The following is an 18,944-nucleotide window of genomic DNA, read 5'->3' as shown; positions in this document are numbered from 1 at the left end:
ACCAGCAAACTTTCCTTATCCCTTCAGCACCTTCTTACAAACCAGAGAGCTATCAGTGTCTTTTCAAGTTGGAAGAGGAATAACACCTTACCACCCAACCGTGTGTGCACACATGCATAACCCCTTCTCCCCATGTTCCCTTTCTTCCCATGTCCCCCTCCCCATCTTGTGTATTTTTAAATACTAAAGAATACAAAAGACAGTGAATGAGGGAAATTTCAACCTTCCTCTATTTGTTTATTTGCTGTTGTTGTTTTAAACTCTAAAATTACAAAGACAGCAAATTATTTCCTACACAAATTACATTTACAAAATAAAATGAACAAGCGTCAATCCTATGAGATTTTCACTTGGTTTTAAACAGCAAACCCACCAAATATACTTTTTTGTTTTTACTGGAATATTGGAAATATCCCCTCCACACTGCCCTCCCAACCACCCCTCCCCCCACCCCCACCCCCCAAACCTTAAGCAATAACAGTACACAGCTCCAGTTCCATAAAGCAACTTTTGACAGATTCAGTATCGGTTACATTTCTTTTTTCCCCACTCCCCCCCCCATCAAAAAAATCCACGCCTAAAGAAACTGTTGGTCTTGTGCCCTTTCTATTGTAGATGTATGGCTACATACCAAAGCTATGGATCAGGAAGTGGGCGCTGCAGAGTTGGAAAGCACTCAGAGAACCCAGCATAACAGTCGGTGGTGAAGAGATGGTTTTCTTAACCCCTTCTCTTAACCCACAAGATATTACAGATTCTGGAGGGATTAGGATGATGCTTCTCATGCAGTTGGAAGCAGAACCTCTTTTTTCTCTCATTTCTTTTGAGGGGGTGGGGGAATTAGACCTCACCCCCGTTTCCACTTCAATTCCATCAACCATGATTTTCTGCAAATCCAGCCTTTTTGAGGAAAAATCCACTTTGCAAATCCCACCAGGAAATCTCCACTGATCCCCGTTTTAAAGCCTCTCAGTTAAAAGGCAACCTCCTCCCACAAGAGCAAAGTAGGTGGACAGATTACCAACTCCAGCCCATTCCTCTCACTGGGGTGGGGAAGACACATCACATGCATCATGAGCTGGTCTCCCTGTCATTAGTGTGTGTGTGTGTGTGTATATATATATATATATATATGGGAAATGCTGAACCATCAGACTGAGGTTAAAGAAAATGTAATTTATGCTACAGCAATTAATCCCATGTGATCAAGATCTTCCAGCACAGTTATTTTTCTCAGACCCCCTTCATTTAGAGGTCTTTGTCCCCACACTCTGGCATGGGCAAGTTCCATGCACAGCCAATTTACCTGTATGATACCCTGGAGCTGGTAGGAGACTGGGGAACTCAATTCCCTTTTATCCAACATGGATTCCCCCCTGCTCCCAAAACACAAATAAGTATTTCATACATTAAAAAAAATAGAGAGCTCTAAGATTACAACAGAAGAAAAAACAAACCAATAACACTTGTAAGACAAGTCTCAGCACTGCGTTGTTGTTTTTTTTAGTAATTGAATTATTTTAACTATTTCAGGGAAATAACAGTCCAGTCTTTTATAAAGTTGCAATAGAAAGAGAGAAGAGAATAAAGAAGAAAACTATTTACAGAAGTAGAGGTGAAGAAGAATGTCCAAGAAAGATCCCAGACTTGCACTTCACTTCTTCTTGGCTGATTTCTTCGCACTGGACTTTGCTTTGGGTTTCGATGGCTTTGCCTTTTTGGGCTTCAGTGCCTTCACTGGCTTGGCCTTGACAGTCTTTGGCTTCTTGGCTTTCTTTGGAGCAGCTGCTGGCTTCTTTTTGGCTTTCTTGGCGGCAGCTTTGGGCTTCTTGGCTGGGGACTTGGTGGCAGCTTTCTTGGGTTTAGCTGTTTTCCTGGGCGTCGTGGCCTTCTTGACTTCCTTCTTGGCTTTCTTGGCTGGAGGTGGCTTCTTGGGTTCATCAGCCTTGGCCAGGCGGAAAGAACCAGACGCGCCGACCCCTTTGGTCTGCTTGAGGACACCAGTGGTGACCAGCCTCCTGATGGCCAACTTGATTTGGAAGTCAGCGTTCTCCCCCACTTTGTAGTGGCTCTTAATGAATTTCTGGATGGACTGGCGAGAGGAGCCGGCCCGGCTCTTTTCAGCCTGGATGGCGGCCACTATCATGTCAGAGTACTTGGGGTGGTCTGTTGACTTCTTGGCCGCCTTGGCCCGTTTGGGCTTGGCCGCAGGAGCCGAGGCAGAATTCTCCGTCATCTTTTGCTTTGCCTTCGGGCCAAGGGAATCAGAAGAGCCCTGTGCACGGGGTCCTCAAGCCGCCTCGCTGCCCGCTGGCTCCCACGCACTCTCGCCACGTGCGATGCTTCGTCCCAGTGGCCACGCGGAAGGCCGGCCTGCGAGACGGTCGCCGGGCGGGGGGCTTCTCCTGGCAACGGGCAGACGAGTTGGCCCCCTCGTGACTGGCGTCCCCTCCTGGCGGTGGCAGGTGCCTCTCTGTGGCTCGGTCCCTTGTGGGCCTGGTCTGCACCTCGGTATCTGTCAGTCAGGGCCTGGGGTCCCCCTGTCAGGCTGTGAGTGGCCGCCCCTCCCCCCAGGCCGCGGGTCTCGGTCCCCCCCGGCAGGCTCGGCTCTGCCTCCCTCTCCGCCTCCCGCGCCTTGTCTGGCTCTCCAAGCAGCAGCCGGCGCATCCGGGTATTTAGCGCCGCGGCGCGGACCGCGGTGAGGACAGGGCTGCTGGCTGCCTGCTCAGGGCCCCGAATGGCGCCGCGCCGCCGACATCTGTGTTTCTTCCGCCGCCCCAAGCGGCCCTTTTCCCCCTCCCCGGGCGGCCCCGCGCCCCCCCGCCGCCGCCCCCGGCTGCCCGGGTCCCTGGACTCCCCGCCGCCGGGCCCCGCTCTCGCCGCCGCCGCCCCCCGCCCGCTCAGGCCGCCCCAAACGGCGCCGGGTGCCGCCGGGGCCCCGCCACATTTCCCCTTTGCGCCCCCCTAGCCGGGCGGCCGGGGGGGCCTCGGCCCGGGCCGAGCGACCGGGGGCAAGGGCCAGGTCTGGGCCGCCGGGGGACCCCGATCCCGGCCCGCTGCGGGCCCCGGGACCCCCTCGGGGGCCCCGGGAACAGACCCCAACTAACACAGGGAGCCCCGAGCCGGGCGAGGCGCAGCCCGACCTGGCTGAGGAGGGGGGGAGGGGTGGCTCCCCCAAGCCTGGGGAGGGTCCCCAGGGGGGAACCTCCCGCCCCCAGCCCCGGGACCCCCACTCCTGCCCCCTCCCCAAACTCCTGCTCTGCAAAACTTTCTTTGGTATTAGATGGGAAGTTTGCAGCCATCCCCCTCCCCCAGAGTCCCCCTGGCTGCCCCCTGCCCGGGGCTGGGGGCACACGGGCAGGGGGCACGGCCCAGCCCTGCCTGAGCTGTACGGGGGGGCACCGGGGGCAGGGAGGGGGATTCCCTCCATTACTCCTCTTCCCAAAAAACTACCGCACTGGGCTGAGAGATTCCTAAACAATAACAAGCTCAACTGCCATGGAGAAGAAATTGGGGGACACAGACACCCCACCCGCCTCATACCTTACTCCAGCCCTCCGCACACACCCAGCCAGGTACCCCCGGGGCTGCACCTGCCCCCTCCCCATCCCGTTTGCCCCCCACAAACTGCTTTGGGGGCTTGCACAGGGGCAATCCTGAGCTGTTTTATTTCCTCCTGCATTTTTAGTGAGGAATCGATTTTAGCGTTTCAAAACGGATTTCCACCCTCTTTGAGGGGACCAGGGGAGGGGGAGCCTGGGACTGGGAGAGGGGCAGATTATCACTAGTGTAACCGTAATTTACATACATATCCCGGGAAAGTGTTTAATTGCTATTAGGAGATTAAATGTACGTGCCATCGCCATTTTGCTGGAAGGATAGGTTGTTTTTCTTCCCCCTTTTCCATTTATTTTTTATAACAAATATGAATATAACAACATCGGGGATGCAAACATTGAGGTGCGGGGCTGAAATCTGAGATCTTATGGTACCGAGTCATTTCAGGTGGAGAAAGTTAAAATGCCTCTGAAACACTTTTTAATAGCCATAAAATAACCTGGAATCCTAACAACACGAAAACCACCACCAAACAAATATATCTACATACATGGACCCACAGATCGGTACCCACCCCCTCTTCCCAGCTCAATTGCAGGGTATGACATAGGGAACAAGCATACAAATAGTTTGTCAGTTTATAAACCATGCACGGGCAGAATTATTTTATTTAAATACAGGATTTAAATAATCAACCGTTTGTCCTTGAAATTTCCATATCTGTTTCTCTCCAGCCCTCTCTCTGTGTGCTTGTCCACCCCGTCTAATAGCTTTCTCCTTTTTGATTCAGATGGGTGTTTATTTTAACTGCGGGGGAAGGGGAGAAGTGAACACACGATTTAAAAATAAATAAATACACGAAGCAGAGAAAGAGACAATCTAAGAAGTGCAGCTCGATAGTTTGGGGGGGGGGGAGTTATTCAGTGAGCTCTAGGCAAAAGTGAGATTATTAGGTGAGGAGGGGGTAGGATCTGACCTCCTAACATATTTTGATCCAAATTGTGGATCAATTCCTTTACCAATAGGCACGCAGGGATTAGACGCAGCACGCTGTTGCTTCATTCAACAGCTACATTTGCATCGAGTGCCTCGTGTACTTTAGCAGCAGTTTAACGTGTATGTGACAGCTTATTAAACACGAGGGGATTTTTTTTAAAGACGTGGATGCAAAACGAAACCAGCAGGTTTAAAAAAAAATTAATACAAACAACAAAAAACCCCAGCATTCATCTTGGAGTGGCTCATGCAAATGAGTCTATTAACATGCTTTGCTAGAACGAAAATTTAGATAGAACCGCAGCAGCAAACAGCAAAGTAGTACGGGGTGAAAAAGTAATGCATTAAATTATTTGCAAAGTCCTGAAGCGCAACAGGGAAATAAACGGTGGAGAGGGATGGAAAAATCCCATTTTTATGCAAGAGCCATGCAAAAAGATATATCAAGTGCATTTCAAAACAACAACAACAAAAGGGCATTTGCTAAACATTGAGGTGGGCAAACTTCTGGGAGGGGGGATCAATTTATACAGTATTGTCCCCATATATATTTATGTATTTAGTCGTGTTGGCTGTAGATACAACAGGAATGATTTCAGTGGGGGGGGGGATTTTAAATAGATTTTCAAGGCTTAAATAAAAAACTAAACTTAAATATACTTTGATATCGTTCTGTGTTATGCACTCGGGGAACAATACATTGCTCTCGCTAATCTTTTAAATTTAAAATCACCGACCCTAACCCATTAACAATCCTGGTGGAAGGTAGCCATAGCTGCTTTGAAGTATTTCAGTCAGCTGATTAACATTTAAAGAGGCGGATAGATAAAGGATCCCTGAGTTTAACTACAGACCACCGTAGGATGCCACAGCAATGCACTATGGGAAATGTAGTATCCTCCTCAACGCGTTCTCTTGCTAAGCAACCAATCCTGTGGCTATGCTGCTGCTTAGGGTGACCTTTCAAGGCTGTTGAAGGCTACTGTATGAAAAATAGAAGCTAAGCGTTATTTCTGATTAATACCACGCCATAGTATCATGTTTAGGATACAGAAATATATATCTGTATAAACCAGTCGGAGAACACTTCAATCTCTCTGGTCACTGGATTACAGACCTAAAAGTGGCAATTCTTCTACAAAAAGACTTCAAAATCAGACTCCAAGGAGAGACTGCTGAATTGGAATTAATTTGCAAACTGGATAAAATTAATTTAGGCTTGAATAGAGACTGGGAGTGGATGGGTCATTACACAAAGTAAAACTGTTTCCCCTGGTTTATTCCTACCCCCCACTGTTTCTCAGATGTTCTTGTCAACTGCTGGAAATGGCCCACCTTGATTATCACTGCAAAAGGTCTCCCACCCCGCCCCGGCTCTCCTGCTGGTAATAGCTCACCTTACCTGATCACTCTCCTTACAGTGTGTATGGTAACACCCATTGTTTCATGTTCTCTATGTATATAAATCTCCCCACTGTATTTTCCACTGAATGCATCCGATGAAGTGAGCTGTAGCTCACGAAAGCTTATGCTCAAATAAGTTAGTCTCTAAGGTGCCACAAGTCCTCCTTTTCTTTTTGTATATACACACACAGTACCTACTGTCCTTGTGTGGTTTCAGGCAATACTTTTGTGATCAAATGCATGGCCATTTGTTGTAGCTTATGGAACAGAGTTATAGTACATAAGGCACCTGTGATGCAAAGCTGGCATGCCCATTATTTATGAAAAATGCAAGAACGCAATAAGTAATCCTACCTCCCTTTGACTGAGACTATGCCCCCATCACATTACCTGTGTTTGCAAAGCGGGGGTTGTATTGGATCCCAAGCTATTGTCTTGTTGGATGATCACATAGCAGTAGATCTAGCTGGAAATTTAAGATGGTACAGAAATTAAGAAGCAGCCATCTATAAAAGCGAGGCTTCCTGTTGGCAGCATGTGTCACTGATGATTTATGATCAGCATTGCTAGCTGTTGTTTTTTAGACTGAATTTAAACTGCAGGTTTTGATCTATAAAGCCCTAAATGGGCTGGGATATTGCTGCTAGAGAGACACTGCCACAACTGCAATCAGTGAAGGCATTTGTGTGGGATCCTCCTTGATTTAAAAGAGCAGTGGCTGGTGGTGGTGGTTTCTGTGAGCAGCCTCTGTGCTGACACAGGCTTCCTCTCCCATCTAAAATAGCCCAGAATTATTGAACTTCTGAATATACTGCAAGACACGACTATTTGTGTGAGCTGCCATGGAGGTGGGCCTTTGAGATTCATCAGATGGGTGGGAGAGAGAAGAGTTGGGTGTTTTACACACTATCTAATTTTGTTTATGTAGTTCATGGCAGGGACAACACCTAGCATCTTGAATAGGATCCCCCCTGTCAAGGTTCCTCCCCCACTCTGAACTCTAGGGTACAGATGTGGGGACCTGCATGAAAAACCTCCTAAGCTTATCTTTACCAGCTTAAGTCAAAACTTCCCCAAGGTACAAAGTATTCCACCCGTGGTCCTTGGAATGGCCGCTACCACCACCAAACTAATACTGGTTACTGGGGAAGAGCTGTTTGGACGCGTCTTTCCCCCCAAAATACTTCCCAAAACCCTGCACCCCACTTCCTGGACAAGGTTTGGTAAAAAGCCTCACCAATTTGCCTAGGTGACTACAGACCCAGACCCTTGGATCTTAAGAACAATGAACAATCCTCCCAACACTTGCACCCCCCCTTTCCTGGGAAATGTTGGATAAAAAGCCTCACCAATTTGCATAGGTGACCACAGACCCAAACCCTTGGATCTGAGAACAATGAAAAAGCATTCAGTCTTTTACAAGAAGACTTTTAATAGAAAATAGAAGTAAATAGAAATGAAGAAATCCCCCCTGTAAAATCAGGATGGTAGATATCTTACAGGGTAATTAGATTAGAAAACATAGAGAACCCCTCTAGGCAAAACCTTAAGTTACAAAAAAGATACACAGACAGAAATAGTTATTCTATTCAGCACAATTCTTTTCTCAGCCATTTAAAGAAATCATAATCTAACACATACCTAGCTAGATTACTTACTAAAAGTTCTAAGACTCCATTCCTGTTCTGTCCCTGGCAAAAGCAGCATACAGACAGACACAGACCCTTTGTTTCTCTCCCTCCTCCCAGCTTTTGAAAGTATCTTGTCTCCTCATTGGTCATTTTGGTCAGGTGCCAGCGAGGTTACCTTTAGCTTCTTAACCCTTTACAGGTGAGAGGAGCTTTCCCCTGGCCAGGAGGAATTTCAAAGGTGTTTACCCTTCCCCTTATATTTATGACACGCCCCCCAAATCTCAGCTAGGGTGAAACACTGGCTGGGATTTCTTCCTGGAGCTCTAGGAAAAACAGAGTTAATAAGACACATGCATCTCTAAATATACTACCAAGTACATAAAGACTAACAATATTTTCCACATCTTAAGGACGATTTTAACCAGTTGATTCTGGGAAACTTTCACGGGAGAGTGCATCAGCCACTTTGTTAGAAGCTCCTGAGATGTGTTGGATGTCGAAATCAAAATCTTGGAGAGCTAAACTCCACCGAAGAAGTTTTTTGTTAGTTTCTTTGACGGTGTGAAGCCACTTCAGTGCAGCATGGTCGGTTTGCAGGTGGAAACGCCGTCCCCAAACATATGGGCGTAGCTTTTCCAGAGCGTAGACAATGGCATAACATTCTTTTTCAGTGACTGACCAGTTGCTTTCCCTCTCAGACAGTTTTTTGCTGAGAAACACTACAGGGTGGAATTCTTGATCAGGTCCTTTCTGCATTAAAACTGCTCCCACACCACGCTCGGATGCATCTGTGGTTACTAGGAACGGTTTGTCAAAGTCTGGGGCCCTTAGTACAGGGTCAGACATGAGTGTCGCTTTAAGCTTGTTAAAGGCCTTCTGACACTTTCCGGTCCACTGAACAGCATTTGGCTGTTTCTTTTTGGTTAGGTCTGTCAGTGGGGCAGCGATTTGGCTGTAGTGCGGTACAAATCGTCTGTAATAACCAGCCAAGCCTAAGAAGGATTGAACCTGTTTCTTTGACTTTGGGACAGGCCACTTTTGGATAGCATCCACTTTGGCCTGTAGGGGGCTGATAGTTCCTTGACCCACCTGGTGTCCAAGGTAAGTCACTCTGTTTAGGCCTATTTGACACTTCTTAGCCTTAACAGTTAGTCCTGCCTCCCTTATGCGCTCAAGGACTTTTTGTAGATGTTCCAGGTGGTCTGCCCAGGAATCCGAAAATATGGCCACATCATCAAGGTAGGCGACTGCATATTCTCCTAATCCCGCTAGGAGACCATCTACAAGTCTTTGGAAAGTGGCGGGTGCATTTCGCAGCCCGAAAGGGAGTACATTAAATTCATACAGCCCGAGATGTGTGATGAAGGCTGACCTTTCCTTGGCAGATTCATCTAGCGGTACCTGCCAGTACCCCTTTGTTAAGTCCAAGGTAGAGATGAACTGGGCCCGTCCCAGTTTCTCTAACAGTTCATCTGTGCGTGGCATTGGATAGTTGTCTGGGCGAGTTACAGCATTTAGCTTACGGTAGTCCACGCAAAAACGTATTTCCCCATCTGGTTTGGGAACTAGAACCACTGGAGATGCCCATGCACTTTCAGAGGGGCGGATTACACCCATCTGTAACATATCCTGGATCTCCCGTTCTATAGCAGTTTTAGCTTGAGGAGACACCCGGTAAGGTTGGACCCTAATTGGGTGAGCATTACCTGTGTCAATGGAGTGGTATGCCCGTTCAGTCAGTCCTGGGGTGGCTGAGAACGTTGGCGCGTAGCTAGTGCACAGCTCCTGGATCTGCTGTCGCTGCATACGCCCAAGGGTCATGGAGAGGTTCACCTCTTCCACACCACCAGCACATTTCCCTTCGTAGTAGACACCTTCAGGCCACTCAGCATCATCTTCTCCCTGGGCTGTAAACTGACAAACCTTTAATTCTCTGGAATAAAAGGGCTTTAGAGAATTAATATGGTACACCTTAGGCTTTCGGTTGGAGGTGGGGAATGCTATGAGATAATTAACAGCTCCCAGGCGCTCCTGGACCGTGAATGGCCCTTCCCACGATGCTTCCATTTTATGGGCCTGGAGCGCCCTTAAGACCATGACCTGGTCTCCTACTTTGAAGGAACGCTCTCTGGCATGTTTATCATACCAGGCTTTTTGCTCTTTTTGAGCATCCTGTAAGTTTTCTTTAGCAAGGGCTAAAGAGGTTCGGAGGGTGTTTTGTAGGTTGGTTACAAAGTCCAGAATGTTAGTTCCTGGAGAAGGTGTAAATCCCTCCCATTGCTGCTTCACCAACTGCAATGGCCCCTTAACCTCACGGCCATATACAAGTTCAAATGGGGAAAACCCTAAACTGGGATGTGGTACAGCTCTGTAGGCAAAGAGCAACTGCTGCAACACTAGGTCCCAATCATTGGAGTGCTCATTTACGAATTTACGTATCATGGCCCCCAAAGTTCCATTAAACTTCTCCACCATGCCATTTGTTTGATGGTGGTAAGGAGTGGCAACCAAGTGATTTACCCCATGAGCTTCCCAAAGGTTTTTCATAGTTCCTGCCAGGAAATTAGTCCCTGCATCTGTGAGGATGTCGGAGGGCCAACCTACCCTGGCAAAAATGTCTGCTAGTGCCTGGCACACACTTTTAGCCCTGGTGTTGCTTAGAGCTACTGCTTCCGGCCATCGGGTGGCAAAATCCATGAAAGTCAGTATGTACTGCTTTCCTCTGGGTGTCTTTTTCGGAAAAGGACCCAGAATATCCACAGCTACTCGCTGAAATGGAACTTCAATGATGGGGAGTGGCTGGAGAGGGGCTTTGACCTGGTCTTGGGGTTTTCCCACTCTTTGGCACACCTCACAAGACTGGACATAGGTAGAAACATCCTTGCCCATTCCCTCCCAGTGGAATGACCCCCCCAAACGGTCTTTGGTCCTGTTCACCCCAGCATGGCCACTAGGGTGATCGTGGGCTAAGCTCAAGAGCTTGGCCCGGTATTTAGTTGGAACTACCAACTGTCTCTGAGGATGCCAGTCTTCCTGGTGTCCACCAGAAAGAGTTTCCTTGTATAAAAGTCCTCTTTCTACAACAAACCTGGATTGATTAGAAGAGCTGAGAGGCGGTGAGTTGCTCCGTGCCGCTGTCCAAGCTCTCTGGAGGCTTTCATCTGCTTCCTGTTCGGTCTGGAACTGTTCCCTTGATGCTGGAGACATCAGTCCCTCATTGGATTGTGGACCTAGGCTTGGTCCCTCTGGAAGCAATATAGGGGATGGAGCTGTTTCTGTTGACTGTGAACCGCTCTCCGCTGGTGCACTATGTTGGGATTCAGGCTCCGGCTGAGCCTCTTGTGTAGGGTTATCGGCTGCTGCCAGTTCAGGTTCAGTGGGGCCCTCTGGTGTTGAGGTTGCAAGTACTGGATTCAGTGCTGACACAGGGTCTGGTGTTGGTTGTTCGGCTGGTTCCGGTTCTGGGACTGGTTCCGTCTGGGTCTCTGGGACTGGATCCACTACTGCTGTTGCAGACATTGGCCTAAGGTCCAGGTCCATCACCTCTGACTGGGTCCTGATAGCAGTTTCCGGAACAGAGCTAGGCCTCACGGCTTGTTTAGCCTGGCTGCGGGTGACCGTTCCCACCCTCTTGGCCTGCTTCACATGATTGGCCAAGTCTTCCCCCAACAGCATGGGGATGGGATAATCATCATAGACTGCAAAAGTCCACATTCCTGACCAGCCCTTGTACTGGACAGGCAACTTGGCTGTAGGCAAATTGAAAGAGTTGGACTTGAAGGGTTGAATCGTCACTTGGATCTCTGGGTTGATTAAATTGGGGTCCACTAAGGAAGCATGGATAGCTGACACTTGTGCTCCGGTGTCCCTCCACGCGGTGACCTTCTTCCCGCCCACACTCACAGTTTCCCTCCGCTCCAAGGGTATCTGGGAAGTATCTGGGCCTGTGGACCTCTGGTGTGATTCCGGTGCAATGAACTGTAATCTGTTGGGGTTCTTGGGGCAGTTGGCCTTTACATGCCCCAGCTCGTTACATTTAAAACATCGTCCAGCTGACGGGTCACTGGGGCGAGGAGGGTTGCTGGAGAACGGGGTGGCAGGACGATAAGGGGTCTGGAGGGTTCTTTGGGAGGTAGGTGGGGCTTTGGGCGGCCCCCGGTAATAGGGTGTGGTCTGGGGTGGTCCCTTCTGGTCTCCGCTCCAACTGCGACCAGTTTTCTTCTTCTCTGCCACCTCCACCCATCTGGCTCCAATCTCTCCTGCCTCGATTACAGTTTTGGGTTTCCCATCTAGGATGTATCTTTCTATTTCCTCAGGAATACCCTCTAAGAATTGTTCCATTTGCATTAGGAAGGGCAAATTTACTGGAGATTCAACACTTGCTCCTGATATCCAGGCATCCCAATGTTTCACAATGTGGTAGGCATGTCGGGTAAATGACATGTCTGGTTTCCACCTTAGGGCTCTGAACCTCCGACGAGACTGCTCGGGTGTTATCCCCATTCTGACTCTCGCCTTGGATTTAAACAGTTCATACTTGTTCATGTGTTCTTTAGGCATTTCAGCTGCCACCTCAGCTAAGGGTCCACTGAGTTGCGGCCTCAGCTCTACCATGTATTGGTCAGTAGAGATGTTGTACCCAAGGCAGGCCCTTTCGAAGTTTTCTAGGAAGGCCTCAGTATCATCGCCTGCCTTGTAGGTGGGGAACTTTCTGGGATGGGAAGTGGTACTTGGAGAAGGATTACTAGGGTTTGTTGGGATATTCTGCTGAGCCTTTATCTTCTCCATCTCCTCCACATACTTCCTCTCTTTTTCCTTCTCCTCCAGTTCTTTGTCCCTCGCTTCCATAGCTCTCCTGTGAGCAGCCGCTTGGTGTTGTTCTGCCTCCCTTTCTTGTTCCTTCTTCAGCCGCATGAGTTCTATCTGTCTTTCATGTTCCCTTTGTCTTTCCTCAGCCTGAAATTTGGCTAATTCCAGCTGTAGTCGAGCTGAGGATTTGGTCATTCTAACCTCTCTGTTTTTAACTAACTTTACACCCGAGGTTTAGAAATAAACAAACAAAACTTGGCTGTAAAATTTTGCTGTGCTGGAATAGAATACCTATTCTCTGATAGTGATTGTCAGCCTACAGAAAAAGACAATTCCCTTGTCTCTGCTCTGGGCCCAACTTAAAGCAAAAAACCTCCAACTACTTGGAAACCTGCTTACCCAGCCCAAAGAAAAAGCAAATGGGTAGAACACACACCCCTTATTTACTTTTAGGAAGAAAAGAAAAAAAAACCTCTGGGTTGGAAGACTGTGAATTTCCCTGCAGGAGTTAAGTACCCTGCCTCCAGGCAAAGAAAACCTGCAATTCACAAGATAATCCCCTTTTGTCTCTGCTTGGCCACAAAGCAGGGAAAACCGAAGCTGCTTTCAGTTTCAAAGCTGCTTCAAAGCCACAGGAAAAAAAAATTCCTTTTTAAAATCTGTATTTCTAGTTCAAAAAATCTCAACTGGATCTCAAAATGATTTCAGGTTAATCCCACCACTATGCCACCATGTCAAGGTTCCTCCCCCACTCTGAACTCTAGGGTACAGATGTGGGGACCTGCATGAAAAACCTCCTAAGCTTATCTTTACCAGCTTAAGTCAAAACTTCCCCAAGGTACAAAGTATTCCACCCGTGGTCCTTGGAATGGCCGCTACCACCACCAAACTAATACTGGTTACTGGGGAAGAGCTGTTTGGACGCGTCTTTCCCCCCAAAATACTTCCCAAAACCCTGCACCCCACTTCCTGGACAAGGTTTGGTAAAAAGCCTCACCAATTTGCCTAGGTGACTACAGACCCAGACCCTTGGATCTTAAGAACAATGAACAATCCTCCCAACACTTGCACCCCCCCTTTCCTGGGAAATGTTGGATAAAAAGCCTCACCAATTTGCATAGGTGACCACAGACCCAAACCCTTGGATCTGAGAACAATGAAAAAGCATTCAGTCTTTTACAAGAAGACTTTTAATAGAAAATAGAAGTAAATAGAAATGAAGAAATCCCCCCTGTAAAATCAGGATGGTAGATATCTTACAGGGTAATTAGATTAGAAAACATAGAGAACCCCTCTAGGCAAAACCTTAAGTTACAAAAAAGATACACAGACAGAAATAGTTATTCTATTCAGCACAATTCTTTTCTCAGCCATTTAAAGAAATCATAATCTAACACATACCTAGCTAGATTACTTACTAAAAGTTCTAAGACTCCATTCCTGTTCTGTCCCTGGCAAAAGCAGCATACAGACAGACACAGACCCTTTGTTTCTCTCCCTCCTCCCAGCTTTTGAAAGTATCTTGTCTCCTCATTGGTCATTTTGGTCAGGTGCCAGCGAGGTTACCTTTAGCTTCTTAACCCTTTACAGGTGAGAGGAGCTTTCCCCTGGCCAGGAGGAATTTCAAAGGTGTTTACCCTTCCCCTTATATTTATGACACCCCCCCTTCTTTTTAAATAAATCTAATAATACTACTTCTCCCTTCCTACCATTGTACCCTCAGTTGTACTGAACTCTCTGTTCAAATCTTCTTTGCCTTAGAATCATGAATATTTCATTCAAGACAAAATTAACAATAGCAGGGAGTTCTCTACCCTACTGGAAGGGACAGTAGTAGGTGGTGCTCTTACAGATTTCTATTTTCTGTTTGAATGCATAGTCTTTTGATCTTGGAGGAATGCTTATTTTCAAGCCTTGGCTAAATGCAGAGCCTGCTTCATGTATTAACAGTCCACGTGGCATATTCAGATGATGTACAATCTGAGTTTTTCTACGTTTCTAGCTCTCAGGGTTGCAAAGAAAACATTTAAAAATGGGAGCCGAGTGTAACTTACACACTTGCTTTCCTCAGTCTGCAGGCAGCCTGAAATAACAGCCCAGCAGCCCCTTACTAATCTCCATGGACAGTCAATGCCAAAGGCTAATGAAAACACTTAATGTTGACATTACCTATGCCAATATTGATCAGTATAATGGATGGAACGTTGGTGGGGTTGGTACAGGGAAGCACCTGGGAGCTGCACAAACAGTCAGGGAGAGCCACAAAGACAAAAAGGCTTAAAACAGCAGTGCTCTTCAAAATGCCACTACTTTCCCACTGAGTGATGCTGAATGACAAGAAGGCATCAAATAAATAAAGTTTAGATACTAGCTAACAGCCATATCTAACCTTTGGTCTTTGTGTAAACCTCACATTGCCAGCAGGGGGAGTTGTGGTACAGCTGGTGAACAGTGTGCAGTCTGAAATTCAGACCCCAGACCATAGTTAACAATGGAACTTCGCCATCTCCACTGAATGAGTTGAGACCATGGGGCTTGGCAGAACCTTACTGCAGGTCAAGTGCATCTAGCTGTGGCTTGCGGACAGCAGCATCCATCAGGGCTAGCAAGCACTCAGCCCCTGAATCTTCATGCACTCAACACCAGGCTGTATAAAGCCAGCAGGAAGGAGCAAGCAGCAGCTGAAAGGCATCAGGTGCTCCCTCCTCAGCCCCTTTCAGGGATATTCAACATAATTACGAAAAAATGCAGATTCTAAAGTTTTAGGATAATCAGCATTAGGAATCTGCCATGGAGATTTGGCCCCATGGAGTACTTCTGCCCTCCCTCTCAACCCCTCTTACTGTGTTGAGCATCTTCTGCATCATGGTGTGTCTTTTGACCCATGACGAAGACCAGATCTACTAGCTCCCAACAGTGGCATCAGAAGAGAAGCAAGGTGACCAGATGTCCCTATTTTATAGGGACAGTCCTGATTTTTGTGTCTTTTTCTTAGATAGGCTCCTATTACCCCCCACCCCCGTCCCGATTTTTCACACTTGCTATCTGGTCACCCTAGGTCTGTAATAGATGAGCATGTTCATTAGGGGCACATTCCCAACTAGCCTTTCATCAATTGCCTACATAAAGGCAGTTCTATTGCCCCTTATTGGAGATATCGTGAGGGTACTGCCCCCAGTACTGACCATCCAGAGGAAGCAGCCTTCCAGTCTAACAAGTCAGGCATCAGCAGCCAGATGGGCTGCATGTCCAGCAGAAGGCCCATGCTTGGGAACTTTATCTCATCATCCCATACGGTAGGCTTAGATGCAGGGTCAAACTCAGCCAGCCCAAAGGAACTCTGACTTCTCAGCTACAATTTCTACCATGCAGCAGTATGTAATTACAGGGATCAGCTCAGTTGGTGGGATTGTGCTCATTCCTTGGAGCACAAGGAGGAAGAAGAGAGGGAGGTATGTGTCTCATGCCACCACTCAACACTGATGGATCTGGTGCTTCAATAATTCAATACCTGAAACTTCCTTGATGGCAAGAGCCTGGTCATATCAGGTGTTTTAGCATCAAGGAAATTTGCATCTACTGTTTCTGTGTGGGCTGCATTGGACTTTGGTCTCTGGGTGTCAGTGAACTGTCAGATCATGGTAGCACAGGACCTAGGTGTGCAATGGCATCATCTCGGAGATGAGGAAGAATTATGTGATTTAAATGTGCGTCCCCACATGTGAGGATTTCAAGTGTTGCTGGTGCTAATCAGCAGTGGTTGAGAAGTCAGACATTCTTCAGCCAAAACCCTCTGGTAGACAGCTCTCTAATTAATCCAAGTGACATGAGTTACATTCCTCTCCTTCCCCACACCCATTTTGACTATACTGCCTCAGATTAAGTACTTCAGGTAAGGGACTTTGCATACTAATCGTGCTACAAGAAGGCTGCAGAAGATGCGGCAGCTAGTAGCTGATGCCTTTTGAGATAAAGAAATTCAAAAGGTCACTTGTTAGTGTCTGTGAGTGGATTAAGGGGAGGAAAGGGCAGGCTCATTATTAACGTCCATTTCTTTGAGGGATGGGCTTTTTTCTTTTGCTAGGATTCTAACTCATTGAAGGAATTATTTCCCCAGAAGTAGTGAGTACACATCTCCCCCTTACTTACGTGTGTGTGAGGGGCACGCCTAAGTGCTTTTTTCTACATTGTTTTACTTAAAAATTGAGTTTGGACAATGCCAACCAGGTCTTTTCAATGGAAGAATGCAACTGGCCAATCACATTTGGGATCATGCAGCCAATTTGGCATAACTGTATAGTTGGTTACTGCTGTGTTAATTTTGATGGAATAAGTGGACCTAGAGCAGTGGTTTTCAACCAGGGGTCTGTTTACCTCTGGGGATGCACAGAGGTCTTCCAGGGGGTACATCAACTTATCTAGATAGGTGCCTAGCTTTACAACAGGCTACATAACAAGCACTAGCGCCATCACTACGAACTAAAATTTCATACGGACAATGACTTGTTTATACTGCTCTATCTACTATATACTGAAATATAAGTACAATATTCATATTCCAATTGAGTTTATAATTATATGGTAAAAATGAGAACATAAGCAATTTGTCTGTAAAAGTGGTTGTGACGCTTTTGTATTTTTAGGTCTGATTTTGCAAGCAAGTAGTTTTTAAGTGAGGTGAAACCTGTGGGTACGCAAGACAAATCAGACTCCTGAAAGGCGCACAGTCGTCTGGAAAGGCTGAGAGCTGGTGGCCTAGAGAATCAATTACATTAACATGATCTGTCAATGTCCCACCCTAAACAGTTCAATGTGGTTCAGGGTTTTGAGTACAGAGAGCTCAGGTTGTTTAGGCCCATGCCACCCACACTTGTCCCTTAACATAAAAAAAAACAAAAAAAAAACCCCACAAACCTGCTCCTAAATAGGGAACAAGAGCTGCACCTTTAATAGTGGGTAGTGGTGGGATAGAGCAATTAGGACACATCATTTTTAGGACTTTTTTTTTTTTTTTTTCTTTTTTGGGAAGAGGTGCATGATTCCTTAAATCAGTCTGAATTTTAACTTTTACAAGAACACCTTACTAAGAGATCTGGTGGATTCTTCCTCAGCTTGGTTCCCAGAGGTGATGCGTTTCTAGAAGATATCATGGAGTTCCATCACAAGTTATCGGGCTCACAGCAGGAACTGGGTAGTTCTAAGGCCTGCGTCAGACTAGATGATCAGAATGGTCTCCTCAAGGCTGAATCTATTGGACTTTGAGAAAACTCTCTGCTATCCCAACCACTCCAGGCCTCCCAGAGTTTCTCTGAACACAGCAGATAGCAGCAGAGAACATCATCAGTTACATTAAAAACCCACTTAGGATCTCCTTATTTAACATGCCAACATTCTTCAGGAATGACCACAGTCCCGCTTAGGATGTCAGTGCATGGCCTTGGGCCGATATGGTGTTTTGTTTGTAGACTTTGCTGTGGGAGCTCTAAGAGGGGGGAAGAGGAGTTGAGAGTCCCAATAGGATGGACCTTGGATTAGCCAGCTGTTTGTTTTTACTGCACTTAATAGGGCCAGCCCCCTCCAGCCAGGAAGATAAGGCACAAGCTCAAGGTACAAAAGTTCCCTGGCATCCGCTAGACCTAGCTCTGTCTGAAACAGATCTCCCCTGCTCTGTCCCACTCCTGCTATATAAAACCTAGTGGCAGGAAAAGAGAGCTGGGTGGGGGCCGTGGAAGGAGCTGGAGGGTTGGCTGCAGCTGGAGCGAGATGAGCCAAGGGTGATTTTGGACACTGCTTCTGTGACTAAAGAGCTTTCATTCTTCTCGAGGAGCCTGCAGCGAGTGCTGGCCAAAAACAGAGGGCTGCTGCTGTTAGAGAAGGAGTCAGCCACAGGAGGCCAAGCTACAACAGGAGAGGAACTTCAGATGGCTGCTCCGAAGACCAGAGGCTGGTTTATGAGAGCAGTGCAGGGCTAATATATCAACAAGATCTAGTCCCGTATGCAAAGGTGTGAGAACAGGCAGAATCCAGACCTACCTTTAAGCCTCTCAAATGAGGAAGAGGATGCAGCTCAGCAGCCTTCCTCTTGCATCACTGGCTTCTATTGCATGGATGTCTTTACAGGCAAAAAAGGAAGTCTTTAGCTAACCCTGTTGTATTTGAGCTGGGGCCCACAAAAAGCTTATCACAATCTTTAGACACCGGTCAGTTTCCATAGTCCAAGAATCAATTAAGGTGCCACAGACTTTGACCAATTCAAGTAAACATGTGCATAACTTTCCCTTGCTGCTCCCTGCACACCTACCTGACACCCTTAGGGTGAATTCACCTATAATAAAATTAGCAGATGACACTAACATTAGTGGGATAAACACACAGACAACCAAGCTGCAAAAGGTATCTGGATTAGGACAGCCCTGCACCCAGCGGGGGGAGGAAGCCTCGCACAGATACACCCCTACTCATTCTATAACAGCAACACATCCACCGAGCGAGAGCACTAGATTTTCATCTCATCCAGTCCATGCTACTCCACCCTACCCTTTTAGC

At 47.2% G+C, this 18,944-nt stretch overlaps 1 protein-coding gene across 1 annotated transcript; it reads right to left on the bottom strand.

Moving 5' to 3' along the window:
• Positions 1-207: 207 nt before the first annotated feature.
• H1-0 (H1.0 linker histone) lies at positions 208-2,641 on the bottom strand. The gene has a single exon (XM_077829532.1). The coding sequence runs from the start codon at positions 2,234-2,236 to the stop codon at positions 1,655-1,657; it is 582 nt and encodes a 193-aa protein (XP_077685658.1). The 5' UTR covers positions 2,237-2,641; the 3' UTR covers positions 208-1,654.
• Between the last annotated feature and the right edge of the window lie 16,303 nt (positions 2,642-18,944).

Source organism: Eretmochelys imbricata, chromosome 1 (genome assembly GCF_965152235.1).
Source record: "Eretmochelys imbricata isolate rEreImb1 chromosome 1, rEreImb1.hap1, whole genome shotgun sequence".
Taxonomy (NCBI): Eukaryota; Metazoa; Chordata; order Testudines; family Cheloniidae; genus Eretmochelys; species Eretmochelys imbricata.
Note: the sequence above shows the minus strand (reverse complement) of the source record. Positions and strands in the feature narration are given on the sequence as shown.

Bases quoted from the DNA above. Each gene is read 5' to 3' on its own strand.
- H1-0 (XM_077829532.1), bottom strand. From the start codon at position 2,236: ATGACGGAGAATTCTGCCTCGGCTCCTGCGGCCAAGCCCAAACGGGCC.